General features: G+C 44.6%; 1 protein-coding gene across 12 annotated transcripts in view; it reads left to right on the plus strand.

Moving 5' to 3' along the window:
• The window catches only part of LOC142778263 (uncharacterized), a 48,155-nt gene that overhangs the window by 4,817 nt on the left and 29,114 nt on the right, over positions 1 to 14,224 (plus strand). For all 12 annotated transcript variants that reach the window (XR_012888376.1, XM_075882042.1, XM_075882043.1 and 9 more), the window contains exons 5-7: positions 5,097 to 5,330; positions 7,804 to 7,845; positions 9,991 to 10,113. Coding sequence is in view for 11 of the 12 variants with exons in the window: in XM_075882042.1 (XP_075738157.1) it covers positions 5,097 to 5,330; positions 7,804 to 7,845; positions 9,991 to 10,113 (399 nt within the window). In the remaining variant the exon portion in view is untranslated. The remainder of the gene's footprint in view (positions 1 to 5,096; positions 5,331 to 7,803; positions 7,846 to 9,990; positions 10,114 to 14,224) is intronic.

A 14,224-nucleotide genomic window follows, 5' to 3' on the forward strand; every position in this document is an offset into this window, starting at 1 on the left:
AGGCAATACGAATGCATTGCGTAGCATTCATAACGGCGTTTCACACGTGAGAACCCAGCGTAAGAAAAAACTGGTAGGTCGATGATATGCGAAGCACGAATGAGGAAGGTTGATATGCCACTTTAACAGCAGAACAACGTTACAAGGCGGACGTAAACTATGCCGTACATGACTTTCATGTCATGATTATCATGTTTGGACGTATCATTTACCTTCGTGATCTATTCACGTCACCTGACATGAAATTCGGTATATGTGGAGCAAGCAAAACGGCTGCTAGCGCACTATGACCGTAGCATGTTGTTATGTTTTACATGAAACGCATATTATGATTATCATGTTTGGACCTGTCATTTACATTCGTCGTCCATTCACGTCATGTAATACCAAACTTGGTGTATGTGGCTCTAGTGTAACGGCCGCGAGCACGCTATGAGCGTAGCATGTATTCAAGCATATCGTGATCATCATGTCTGGACGTGTGATTTACCTTCATCGTCTATTGACGTCGCGCGGTACTAAATTTGGTATATGTGGAGCTAGTGAAGCTGCTGCGAGCGAATCATGAGCGTGGTATGTTGTGATGTCATTGCATGGCACGCACCTCATGATTATCATGTTTGCGCCAGTCACATAACTTCGTCATTCATTGGCGTCCCGTAATACCGAATTTGGTATAAGTGAAGCTAGCAAAATGAAGGGCCCAATATACTCCGAAGCAACGTTGACGCGCGCGCACGCTGGGCGCAACGACGCTACGCTAGCGAAACGCCGGCACTCTACAGTCTGACGCCAGGAAGGCCAGCATCCGTTGGCAACCGGTGCGAAATGCAACATGCTGCATTTCGCACCGATGAAGTTACCCAGCTCTACAGGTGTTCTGTGGCTCTACCCAGACAGCACTGCCTCTCTTCGTGACGGAGGGACGCTGGAAGCGCTCAAACGCGCATGCGCGTTGCGCTTCGTCGCTCATACGCGCTGCGTTGCTCAAACGGCTGCGAGGGCGCATCATGAGTGTGGTATGTAGTCATGTTGTTACGTGACACGCGTAGTGCGTATCCGATCAGTCGGTCGGTCTGAAGACAGGCCCTCGATTAAGAGAGGGATGCGTCTCAGGCACTGCGCTCCTGTTGATCACGGTTGACGTAGCGGAAATGTCACGACGAGGTTCGTGGCGACGCACTCGCGTAGTCCGCTGTTAGCTTTTGTGGCTGACTGTATATTAAATTTTTCGAGAATGGGGATTTGGCGACGCAGACCAAACAAGGTGAATGACCTGCATCTGCCTGTCAGGAGAGATTCAGAGTACTCGGAAGTACTCGCCGTATCTGCATTGAGTTCGAACGTGCCGACAAAGCAGGAAGGCACACAGTACCGAAAGGCCCAAGTTCACGTTACCTGGGTGGCTGAGGTTCCATGAATGTAGACATGAAACAAAACTGGCTACAAGCGCTGACAAGAGTTCCCTGACTCGCGACACCATCCACGTTGTCATTTTTCAAGTGCGCCATACATTGGTGGAGAAAGGCTTGGTACACAGAAGCATCACACCTGTTGGCGAGTCGTCTGATGAGGCAACGTTGGAGCTCAATCAGAATGCATTTGCAAAGAGACTTATATCTATTGCCCGCAATGCTAAAATAACAGATTGTCCCGTTCAGCTTGATATGTTCCACTTGAATGGCACCGGCGTTTTTTCCCCTGTTCAGAAGCTATCACCCCCGTGTCTCGAGTAACAGGATTAACAATGTTGACTTTTTATCGCGCTGCTAAACTCGAAGATGTGGGTTTGATTCCCAGCCGCGGGAATGAGATGGGGACAGACTGCAAACGAGCCCGTGTAAATGGCAAACAAGCATTTGCAAACTGCAAAGAAGTCTGTCAATGAGATGGGGGCAAATTGCAAACAAGCCTGTGTACTTATACTTGAGTGCACGTAAAATATACCCAAATGGGCTAAATTAATCTGAAGTTCCTCACTACGGCAGGAGTAACTCAGTAACTCCGTGAGGAACATCATATTGTCGTTTTGGAACGTAAAAGTAACGGAGGTCAAAAAGGGTAGATAGACGTAATCATTGCGTGAAACAGAGCACAGTTTACATGACTCTCAAAGAAGGCAGGTTTAGCAAACATGCACCCGACCTACCATCTTTCATCCAGGCAACTGAGGGAGCTTATATTTGAGAGTATGAGTACCGGGGCTTCCGAACGGCTTGCCTACCCAAGTTCATGCGCTCTTTTGTATACTCTCCCTGAGAGTGGCTGACGAATCGAAGATAGCTAAAGGAGAGTAGGAAATAACTCCTGATTTTGGAGCCTCAACTTTTTGGGGTCTCCAGTACTAAAAGCTGTATTGCCTTACAGATTCCCCGCGTAAAAGTACGTCGAATAAGCGGACGCTATGTAGCCTGACAGTCCCATGTGTACACATAGTTGCCAGAATTCGTGAACTTTAATTCCTGTTTTTTTTTTTTCAGTATATCCGTTATATGCTTGCCTCGTTTGAGTAGTACTTCATCGTGACAGTATACGGTTACTCTTTACTAATTTTCTCCAAATCTGCCTTCAGCGTACACGTAGCAAAACTAAAGCAAAATAAATTGAAGCTTGCAAACGCATTGCGCAAACATGCTCTTACAGTAAAGGGAATGCATTTGCAGGGAAACGGGCGAGATACTGCAATTGGTTTGATGTGAGAGCAAGTATTTACTCAACCGTTCTGTTCAAATGAAGCGCACACGTGCGATAAGAATCGCCGTAGACGTGCTATTTATGTCGGCATCACGGTGTAAGATACATTGCCTGCATCTTACACCGTGGGGAGCATGGACAAAGTGGTGAAGTTCAAGCACGTGCGAGCAGGCGTAGCAGTGTAACGAAAACACGCTCACGTCACTATAGAATAGTAAACAGCGAGTAAATGGCCAAAGCAAACAGACGAAAAGGATCGCTGATTCTACTCGCAGATTACCTGCGCTCACCGTTGCTTGGGCGTGACCTCGGGCTGTCAGGTCTTGCACGGCGTAAAGAGCTTCGAGTATTATTAGGCCTATAAGCACCTGGTGGCAACGTCTTGTGGGCCTTCAGGCATGTGGAAAAGTGACTGCAGCAAGTGGGCAGGTTACTCTTGTAAATCTGTCTCATGATGCTCACTTTGAAGGAGTTAATATGACTGACTGAATGCGTCAGCGCTAACACTCGCAATTGTATTTAGGCTGGTGTCGAATGTTTCACAAACACATACGATCTTTAAATTTTTGTGTGTTCTCATCAATTTTTAGCCATTTCTTACTCTCCTTTAGAATATCCAAGCTGGGATTTTAGGGTAATTAATTGAGAAACAAAAAAATTTCATCCTTTTCTTTCATGGCACACTGAGAATATTTTAACAGCACTAACCAATTGCGGCACTGGCACGGCATATTATTCTCTTCTGAAAGAGTCCTCATTAAATAACGAGGGTGCAACGTTTCTAGATTGTGCTATCGGACAGGCACTGTCCGAAAATTTCTGCTGTCAACAATGTAAATGGGTAGTCGTGGTGGAAGGTGGCTAGTTATTCTATTGCAGTGATTACTGTGAAACATAATTCCTTATATAAATTGGTCCATTTCTCATTTTTAAACCACTGTTTATTTATTAATTCGCTGTTATTCTAGTAAAGCCTCGCGGCTTCGTGAAATGTCTTGTTCAGTTTTAAATTGGTCCAATTTATTATTACCGCAATACAAGGTTCGCGTTTGTTTTCGTGAGTGTTGTCGTTGGAAAGTAACGTAGATATGGTAGCGAACGTTAAGTTTTGACGACGTTTTAACTGCTCAACGCTCCTTTGACATCGTGAGCAGTTGCTCAGTTAGTTTGGTGCGTTTTTGCGTTTCTAGTACGCACAACACAATGTTAGAGCTATAAAACAGCGACTTAGGCGGGTGCTTGCTTGTGCTCTCTCTCTCTCTCTCTCTCTCTCTCACACACACACACACACACACACACACACACACACACACACACACACACACACACACACACACACACACACACACACACACACGCACGCACGCACACGTACACACACACACAGAGAGAGAGAGAGAAAGAGAGAGAGAGTCTTCAATTTCATCTGATAATCTGACGTCATTGTTTTAGCCAAAGGTCATATTTTAGGAACGTAGGAACGGTGAAGTCTTAGTTTTTGCTTGCCTGGTGTTTTCGCTAGCACAAAAAAATTACTTATGGTTTGAAAGAAAACCAGCTTTCATGGATCTCTTGCACAAGTGATTAACAAGCGCACCGCTGTTCTGAGGGTGGAGTGTGTAATTATTGTCAGGCTGTGACCAACTGAAAGTGTGATTGACAAGGTGGCATTGGGGCCCCTCAATGTCCACGCTGTCAGCTAACCCTCGTGCCTTCATTCTTCTACCGCAGCCAGTTCGTCGTGATGGTACTGCGGCGGCTGCCTACAGCACCATGAACCGACAAGTGAAGAAAGCACGTTCGCTTTTGGCGTCATCTATGGCCAAGCAAGATAACGAGTCATGGCCGGTAAACAAGCGCTGCTACATTACGTTCCCTCGAGCTATATCAGGCGATTACTGCAGCTTGCGCCGTGGTCGCGCTCAACGCTTGATATGCTGGCAGTGGACTACGCACTACAGGCTTGAACCGAGATGGAGTGTAATCTAGCAGCGCTTGTCTACCGGCCATAACTCGTTTTTTTTTTTTCGGCAACAGATGACGCTGAAAGCGAACGTGTTTCCTTTTGCTGTCGGTGGATGGTGCTGTAGGCAGCCGCCGCAGAGCGCAGGCCACGCGTTCGTGTGTCCCCTTTCATAAAGGACGACAGCGTACCTACAGCGTTCCCCGCTGCACTGAATAACCATAGCTGTCCAGGGAAGAAAAATGAAAATTGAAGAAAGACATAGGCACGTGCGAGGCTAAGCGAGAATGGGCGAGAGTAGCTGCCAGGAAGAGAGAAGCATGCAGCTTTCATGAGACCGCTTCTTGCTCAATGCTTTCACGCTCGCTCCTCTGCAGAGCCAAAAAAAAAGGAAGCAAACATACGAAGTACACGCTTCATGGCGGTGTGTTTGTCGCAGCGCGTCGGGTGTGCCTGGAGCCGTTCGTGAGCTGCGCCGACCAGAGCAGCTGCGTTCTCAAGAAAAAGTTCTGCGACGGGAAGTTTGACTGCAAGGACCACTCGGACGAGCTTGGCTGCGCGCGGTGCGCGCCGCCGCTCATCAAGTGCGCCACTGTGAACCGCTGCATCGACAAGGCGGCCGTGTGTGACGGCATCAACGAGTGCGAGGACCACTCGGATGAGCAGAACTGCCGTGAGTGCATCCGCTATGCTCGCGAGTGTTTGCGCGGTCTATTTCACGCGAACATAGAAACACTTATGCAATCTGACGCACAACAACGGCTATAGCATCGGTCGTGCGACCGTTTGTGACTTGCGAGCAAAAAGCAACTCGAAGCAACCACGTTCACACCTGCCAGCAGTTTTTACCTGTCGGCACACGCAATCGACGTCAATTCGCATTGTCATTGGCTGCTAAAGTAAGCTAACGCCCTCCTTGTTTTAGTGCATCTGATTGGTTCACAACAGTGGCGTAGCTAGGGGTTGGCCCACAGATTCCGTGCAACCCCCCTCCTACAGAATTTTTTCCATGGTACACAGAGTTCAATACGCTGCTCGATCACATCTGCCTGTCCTTCCCCCCTTCAAATTAGGGAGGTGTTCTATTCATATTCCCCTTAAAGATCTGCCTGCGCCCTTGTTCAAAAGTTCATTGACTTCAGCCGCGTGACTGAAAAAAAAAAAAAACGCAGCGAGCAACAGGACCAAAGAAGTCCTTTGGGAACATGTCCCTTTGCGGCTTACTGGGTCTGAGACCAGGGCCAGTCGAAGGTGTAAACTATCCTTTACTACATCCCATTACATTACATCCCATTACATTACATCCCATTACATTACATTACATTACATCACTACATTATTACTATGCATTCTATTGGTATGCGTTGCAGACGGATGTGCATTACGCAATACCTGGAATGATAGTACTCGAACAGCGGGCGACACTTGGGTGTGACCGCTCAGCCAGAGGCACACTGGCGAAACCATGCGATCAGTTTCATACATATTTAGAATGTTTACTTTTACGTCGCTCGCTTTTTCCTCGAGTTAGTGAGCGTGCCGCTTGGCACAGATCAATTGATGGCCACTCATATTCCGAATCCTTATCTTCGTTCAAGGCGGATTACACAGCTTCTAGCCAGATACTCTGAATAAGTGGGCAATGTATCTTAAACAGCATTTAACATGCAATAAGATGCAAAAATATTAATAAAGCCGCATTGCACTAGTGGTGCCAAGCCTGAAAGAAGGGTGGAGCTTCGTTGTTTCTCTTCGATTTTCCATTTCCTTTGATTCTTTTTCTGTTTTCCCTCATTTTATCTTTATTTCTATTTATTTACTCTAATCTCCTTGTCTATTGCGCTTCTCTTTCTAGCCTTTTCTATTTTTCTTGATGTTTTTTCTTTCTCTCTTTAGTTCGCGCTTGCTTCGTACTTGTTTCTATTTTCGTACGTGGTTTGGCCTGCGTTATGTCAAGCGCAATAGTTGTTTTCTTTGCTGATGATGATAAGTGATAATTATCGAGACGATCGAAGCGCTAGAAGGCATGTCCTTCGGTGCGAGTGCGCGCTGAATATTCTACACATGCAACGTTACGTTAAGTGACGACAACAGCGCACGACAGCTTGACTCCCTAAAGTCTTGCGTGCTTTATATTTTACTTTCTGGCATCTCCCAATAGGCCACAGTGGGCCTCGAAAATTTCTGCGATAATGGACAAAAGTTCGTCGCCTACTGTTTCGATCTGCAGGCGTTGTACAGTTTCCACTACTCTCCTGGGCTTTGTTCAAACGGCTGTCTCGGCTTCGTGCTTATAATTTTTGTATTTCGAAAAATCTCACTTTTTTTCGCAAATAGAAAGAGAAACGTTTGTTGCACCAGTCATTGTTGAAAGTTGAAAATAGAAGAAAGAAAGGTGCGGCTTCACGATAACGGAGAGGAAGCGAAATGATTGTTCCCTACGCGCCCATCTTTTTCCGGTTCCAATGTTGCCGACATCCCGGCGTGCTTCTCTGGGGGATTTCTAGGCCACTGCCCGCTTCACTGTTCACAGAGTAATGACTTTTGGTCCCCAAACTCCAGCGAGATCATTTATACAGGAGTCATGCGTAAAAGTAGGTTATGCTTGCCCGGCTACGTTAGCCGTAGTCAGCGTTGACTTCCGGAGTTTTATGAGGAAGGTGTTTCATAGTGAGAGAGAACAAAAAAAAAAAGCACCAAGTTTCTGGAATTCCGAGTTGATTGAACCAATGTACTCGATTGAGAAAAGTCAAGAACTTGATAGAACGTTTGATGAAATTGCATTCCTGCACAAATGGTCACATTTTAAATAGGTAACTTGACTTCTACTAGCACACCATTACAGCGAATAATTTTTTAAATTTTGATGTATATGTTAGGTGGAGTTGAGAAGAAGAGCGTGTTTCCGCATATTTTATTCGAGTTGCTTCCCTCCTCAAGAGAAGATGCAATTACCCGTTCCGATCAGCGCCGTAACAGAATTTTCCACAGAAATTTTTTTGCACAAGAATTCCCCATCACGTCGTGAGGAAATTGGCTTCAGCACGGTGTTACCTGGAATGCATACCGTACCATATTATATTTCTCTTTCAAGGTATATGAGAAATATTGTTTCACAAGAGCTTTTTATTCCGTCACTGCCACAGGGCCACGGAAGTCCGTTCTGGCAGGAAAAGATGCAAAAACAGGTAAGAGGCATTTGCTTGCCATGGTTGCTGTTGCTCTGACAGAAAGTAAAACTCGGAACAGCCTGCTTCTCTTGGCAGCTGCCTTCGCTCACTTGCATCATGTCTCAAGAAATATAGCAATGAGAAGCTAGTTGCGATTGTTACTCACCGCATGTGCGCTCACGGTTTTGATTGATTGATTGATTGATTGATTGATATGTAGGGTTTAACGTCCCAAAACCACCATATGATTATGAGAGACACCGTAGTGGAGGGCTCCGGAAATTTAGACCACCTGGGGTTCTTTAACGTGCACCCAAATCTGAGCACAAGGGCCTACAACATTTTCGCCTCCGTCGGAAATGCAGCCGCCGCAGCCGGGATTTGAACCCGCGACCTGTGGGTCAGCAGCCGAGTACCTTAGCCACTAGACCACCACGGTGGAGCCACGTTTGCGGTTGTATACCGAGATTCGCTACTCGATAGCCCGAATCAACAGAAGGTAACTTGTACATAAATTGAGTGTATGTTTAAATGACATAATAGGAAAGCATTCTCCAACGTTCATTAAAACAAGAGAGATGCACGCGCTGCTTGTTGCCTGTGTTGCATATTGTGGTTGTGGGCCCCTTTTGTTAGACGCCAATTGTCAGTGGAAGCGCAAGAAAAGTAACGCATGATACGTTAAACCCCTTTCCACCAGAAAGATACGAGCGCATCGCTAGGTATAATGCAACCATCAGTGTCCATTTTCTTCAAAACTGTCATCCAAAAGTTTTAGGTTGTGAGAAAAAAATGGCTTGGGCTTTTAATTTTTTTATTGCGACATGCATGACGTTGAACGGGCATGCATCACGCGTATAAATAAGAGTACCGATATTTAGAATAAGTATCTAGCAGGGAGCACCTATGTATTTTTTAATGTTTTCCTGTGTGGATGCGTCAGTGTATGCTAGCGTGCCAAACGATACTCCTTATTTTTTTAGCGACAGTTTGTGAATGCATTAGAGAAGGAAATGGGTCAGGTTTTATAAGGATTCCGATGTGTGTGTGTGAAGAGAGACTCCGATAATTGGCGCTCTAATACAAAACAGGCGGGGATATCGTCCTCCCCACTTGCAATATTACTACAAAATATTTCTTGATTTGTGATGTAATCGGTGCTGATCAAATGAAATTTCGTAGCGGTTGCTTTGTGCGTCTGAATAAATTGATGTCGAGGTGTGCTTTTGCGGTCGACTTGACTATTGAAGCCGTCTGTGCTCCAGATTTAACCAAGTACAATAAACTCGTCTATAGCAACGCTTTTATGCTCGCATGCATTTAGTTCATCTTGTTTGACAACAAACTAAGACGGCGCTATGCTCCTATAATTTCGGCCTTCGAATTCGTCGCAATGCGCTCTTTAATGAGCAGGATGCAGCGTCGTCTGAAGTCATGCAATGCGTGATGCACCATAGAGAAATCGGTGTCAGTAATTGTGTATGTGGACAGCTTGTACGAAAATGTAATAACAGTGTGGTGCTTCTAGAGATAGTTTACTACTAAGAACAAGGTATGGCTGTTTTTTCTATTTTTTTCGTATTTTTTGTACAAAGTTCACTTTCCGCTGTTACTAAGTGTACGTCCGAAAAGAGCTGACATGCATGTTCCAATATGAACTATTATGCTCGCGGAATTTTAAGTACGAAATTGTTTGAAAAGCAGCAGTCATCTTCAAGCTAGTAGGCAATTGATTGATTGATTTGTGGGGTTTAACGTCCCAAAACCACCATATGATTATGAGAGACGCCGTAGTGGAGGGCTCCGGAAATTTCGACCACCTGGGGTTCTTTAACGTGCGCCCAAATCTGAAAGCTAGTAGGCAAGTGAAGAGATATGCGCATGCGTTTTTCTAGTTGGTTGTCTCCATTTCGATTGGCCTCACTACAACAGGCTTCTGCGACCTGCTTTCGTAGAACACAGAGTGCTCTGCTGCACCTGTTGTACGTGTCATATATTACATGAAGAGTAAGCTACATTCAATGACGTCTTTGCGACATAGCAGGAATGTAGGTGACGTCCACGAAAATGCCACTAGTTTGGTATTGACGTTGTGTGGGTTAAGCTTGCTCGTACGGCTGCTCTGATATAAACGTCAACAACGATATCGTCGATGCTTCGCAGCGGACTCCAGTGAATGTCGCAGTCGAGAGTTTACGTGCAAGTCTGGCCACGAGTGCATCCCGATGCGTTGGGTCTGCGACGGCAGTGAAGACTGCGAGGACGGATCGGACGAGGAAATGTGCCGTGAGTGGTGGCTGCGCCTTTTACTCCTCTCTGCATTGGTGACATCTCGTTAGCATCTCGTTTACATATGGTCACATCTCGCCTTTGTATTCAAGAAGCACTGTTTTAAAGAGCGATGCCTCAACCGCGTGTGAATGTGTCCTATAGCTGTGCTGCCGTTAATCTACCAACTTGTGTCGGGAGTGAGAAGCGACGACAGGCTATACACGGCTCATGATTGCGCGCTCGCAGTTTCCGAATACACGGTGGGTGGATACACCACACATTCTGATGCATGGCATGATCGATATGGCAACTTTTGTGCTCATTAACTTTATGAAGGCGAAAGCCTTAGATGCCTCAATAAATGCGAATATTGACCGTCGGCGGCGGCAGTGTACGCACGTGTGACAAAATAATCGTATCTTGTTGACGTCATCAGGACGTCACAGAGAGTGAAGATTAGTAACGCCATCGCGACGTCGCATAACGGGACATCGAAAGATGACGCAATCACGCAACATCGTCGCTTGATCAAAGGTCATGAAATCCAGTGAGATCTTCTCTCGTTTACACTTTGGCCAAGGGCGGCAGGGTCTTGGCGGCAGTGCAAGATTACGTTAGGTGCACAAAGCTCTCGGAGGCAGGGAGAGGTCAGGGGAGGACGTCGGCTGAAGAAAATTCCACACCGCGAGAATCGATGTCATGCTAAGCACTTAAAGGGAAGAGAACTGTGTTGTAAGATTTCTTTTTTATGTAACGACGCTAAACAAATGGATTAATCTTGTATGCACAGACATGCATGTTGAACAGCCGCTCATGTTTTATATAACCAGTTGTTGTAACGACGTCAAGAGCAGCATGGGTGTATTACCAATATTAGAAGCGGTAAGCGGAAATGAAGCGCTCGTGCTTGCGAGGATGGTAGCCCTGAATTGTAGCCCTAAAAGCACCAACTCCAATTGATTGCGTTTAACTGTAATTGACGCTAACTCGACGTGACGCCTGTGGTTGTAGCACATATCTATTGTCTATAAAATTAGATGGGCAGCTCTGCAACCAGAACTGACGCTTCCCCAACACTACGCCTGCATAGGGTCCCTTTGTAAAACTGCAGAATTCGCGTGGCTAGTTGGTATACGCTGTACTGCCACGAAGAACGCTCGGGTTCGATTCCTGCTAGGACCATAACATTTATTTTATTTCAATTCGTCGGGTCAACGCTGCCACTGTCGGCTTTTTATAACGCTCTCGCATTTCCACTGCCAATATCCGTTCTCGCCGTTCCTCCGTAAATATAAACACCCGTAGCGCATACCCTCACACAGCAGTGGCACGTGGGGTACGATGTGTGCCACAAGTCTTTGAAAAAAAAAAAAAAGAGTTTGACGTCTTACGCGACGGGATTGTCACTTTATTCATGCCAGTCTTAGGGGTGAAGCTGCTTAGGGTGTGGGCTGTTCCCTTTTCTGTACTACTACTACTACTACTAGTAATAGTAGTAGTACTATGTAGCCACCTATAGTTTATGAAATGCTCAATAGATTCAGTTGTGTGTATCTGTCCTTGCCTGTAATAATGGCGTTAGTGGTTTTCGTATAGTTGACTATTTCGTAAAGTATACAGACAGAAGATAGATAGATAGATAGATAGATAGATAGATAGATAGATAGATAGATAGATAGATAGATAGATAGATAGATGTGGGGATTGGATGGATGGATGAAGGCGAGATAGAAACGCCCAGTCTCTCAAGTACTCAAAGAAATGCCTCACATTAAAAAAAAAAAAGTGGCTTTCACCTTAGAGCCATTTTAGGCGAATGCATAAGAGACCTTGTGAGTTTTTATTTATTTACTTATTTACGTATCTCATTAAGTGATTTTATCATCAAGAACGCATACTTTATTCGGTCGGAACACATTTCAGGACAAAAAAAAAAAGGACAATAGGTAAAAGTATTCAAAGAAAAAAAATCCATGGTACAGAGGTGAAGCAATATCATACTACGCATAATATGAAAAGTCGTTAACAGTTATACAACAAGAAATCAAGCGCAGGTGAGATTTAACAAAAAAAAAACAACAACAAGAAAGCACTATTCTGCAAGAAGACCACAAAAGTAAACAAAAGTGTAATAAAATGCTTAAAATAAAAAAAGTGAATCAGGTCTAAAAATGTTATATCGTGTAAACAGCATACAGTTATTGTAGTCTGAGGTAACGTTGCTAATCAATTATGCGGTGAAGGATAAAGTACGTGGAATTATTGCATGCAACAAAACCATTATAATAAACATTGTTAAATATCAATCTTTTTTTGTTAAGAGATGCGGTAAATAATTAGCCGCGTATCGTGCATGAAAGGTGACACAAGGCCTACCCTGACATAATGTTAATGTTTATAAAAGTACTAAATGTTCATGCAAGCACTGAGAAATGCATTTATGTTGAGTTTTATGTTCAGTAAACTATGATACACATTTAATACATAGAACGGTAAGGTCATTCAAATCACAGAAGGTACGTTCATTTAATACACAGACGGTTAAAATTAAAAGCAAGCTTTGCTTCGGCAATACAATATCTTTGTGTTGTCTCGAAATTTGCACCCTGTTCAGGGCGAGAAGTAAAAGTTTAAGTTAAGTGCGTGAACTTTAATTACAAGGTTGCGCTACAAAAAGCCAGTTATACGGAGCTGTGGTCAAGAACGATGGTGCGACGTAATGATGTTATCTCATTACGTCTAATTAATAATTCAATAGAATTTCATTCAGTCCTATATTTCAACGGTAGTTCGCAGCAGTATAGTCCTGCCTACTTTCCTCTTTTCTATCAGCCCAGCTGTAAGCCTACTGTGGGCAAATACGCTTAGAACATCTCAGCATGTATAACTACAGCACAACTGAAAGATTCGATCAGCTTAATAAATAAACGGGCTGTAATACCAACCATGATCAATGAAATAACTCCAGCGGCGTCTCTACTCAGGGGAAGGTAAAACAAAACGTAGACTTCTGATGCGGCAACAAAGAATAGAAGGGTGGCAGAACAACTTATGCTTTGCGATCATCTTTTTGTTCAATTACCTTTCAGAGACAGTATCTGTACTTGATATAGATATGCGCTGGCCTCTAGGGAATGTTTGTAATGCTTTCTGAGCAGGGTCGCGCAACATAGTCGCATACGAAACAGAGTGTCTTGTACGCTTTCCTTCGTTGGTTGTGTCATCGTGAGAGGCAAAAGTGCAGTCTCCCTTTGAACGTTTCAGGCATATTGAGCCGCAAAAGGGGACTATGCACTTCTTCAATCTTGCAGGTCTTGCATATATACACGCTTGCTTAAGCCCCTTGGCGTCTGTCCTTTTATTGCGCATTTATATAAAGGCCAATGTTTTCGAAGACCCAAGCTCCACAGATAAAAAAAATGAAAGAAAAGCAGCGCAATGGCTTTTCAATAGATACTGATTACTTGCTGGTAGTCCGCCGCGTAGGTGTAGTGGTTAGGGTGCTCAGCTGATGATCCGAAGGTTGTGGGTTCGATTCCGGCTGCGCTGGTCCCATCGCAGTGAGGGCGAAATGGTAGGAACCCGGGTACTGTGCGATGCATGCACGTTAAAGAACACTGAGGAGTCCAAATTTCCGCAGCCTTCTATTACAGCGTCCCTCATAACCATATCGTAATTCTGGGACTTAAATTTTCAGATATTATTATAACTGGCAGGTGCGACAGCAACCTTAAAAACTACGTATTCTTTTAATGTTTAAAACAGCATGCTGGGTGAATTTTATAGGATAACGTTTGAAGTAACAGGGTGCTAGAAAGAAGGAACATCGGTTGTGTTAATCTGCATGTCCTAGCTTGTTTTTGTTTGTTAAGTCAAGCATCTGCTTGAAGTACTGCAGTTATAATTGTCAAACAACACTTATACTAGACGGATAACTACGTTTCGCATCAAATAAAATCTGGCAAATACGCGTTAGCTTACGCGTAAGTAGAGATAAGGTGTAACATCCTACTTCAGCGGTGACCTGCTACATCAAGGATTGCGAGGCCATCTCGACTCTTTCTACGTGTGCCTTCAATAATGGTTGATGCCGAAATGGTCTTACAGAAATCTGGCAATGTCTAGA

The sequence above is a fragment of the Rhipicephalus microplus genome, chromosome 2 (assembly GCF_043290135.1).
Source record: "Rhipicephalus microplus isolate Deutch F79 chromosome 2, USDA_Rmic, whole genome shotgun sequence".
NCBI classification, from domain to species: domain Eukaryota; kingdom Metazoa; phylum Arthropoda; class Arachnida; order Ixodida; family Ixodidae; genus Rhipicephalus; species Rhipicephalus microplus.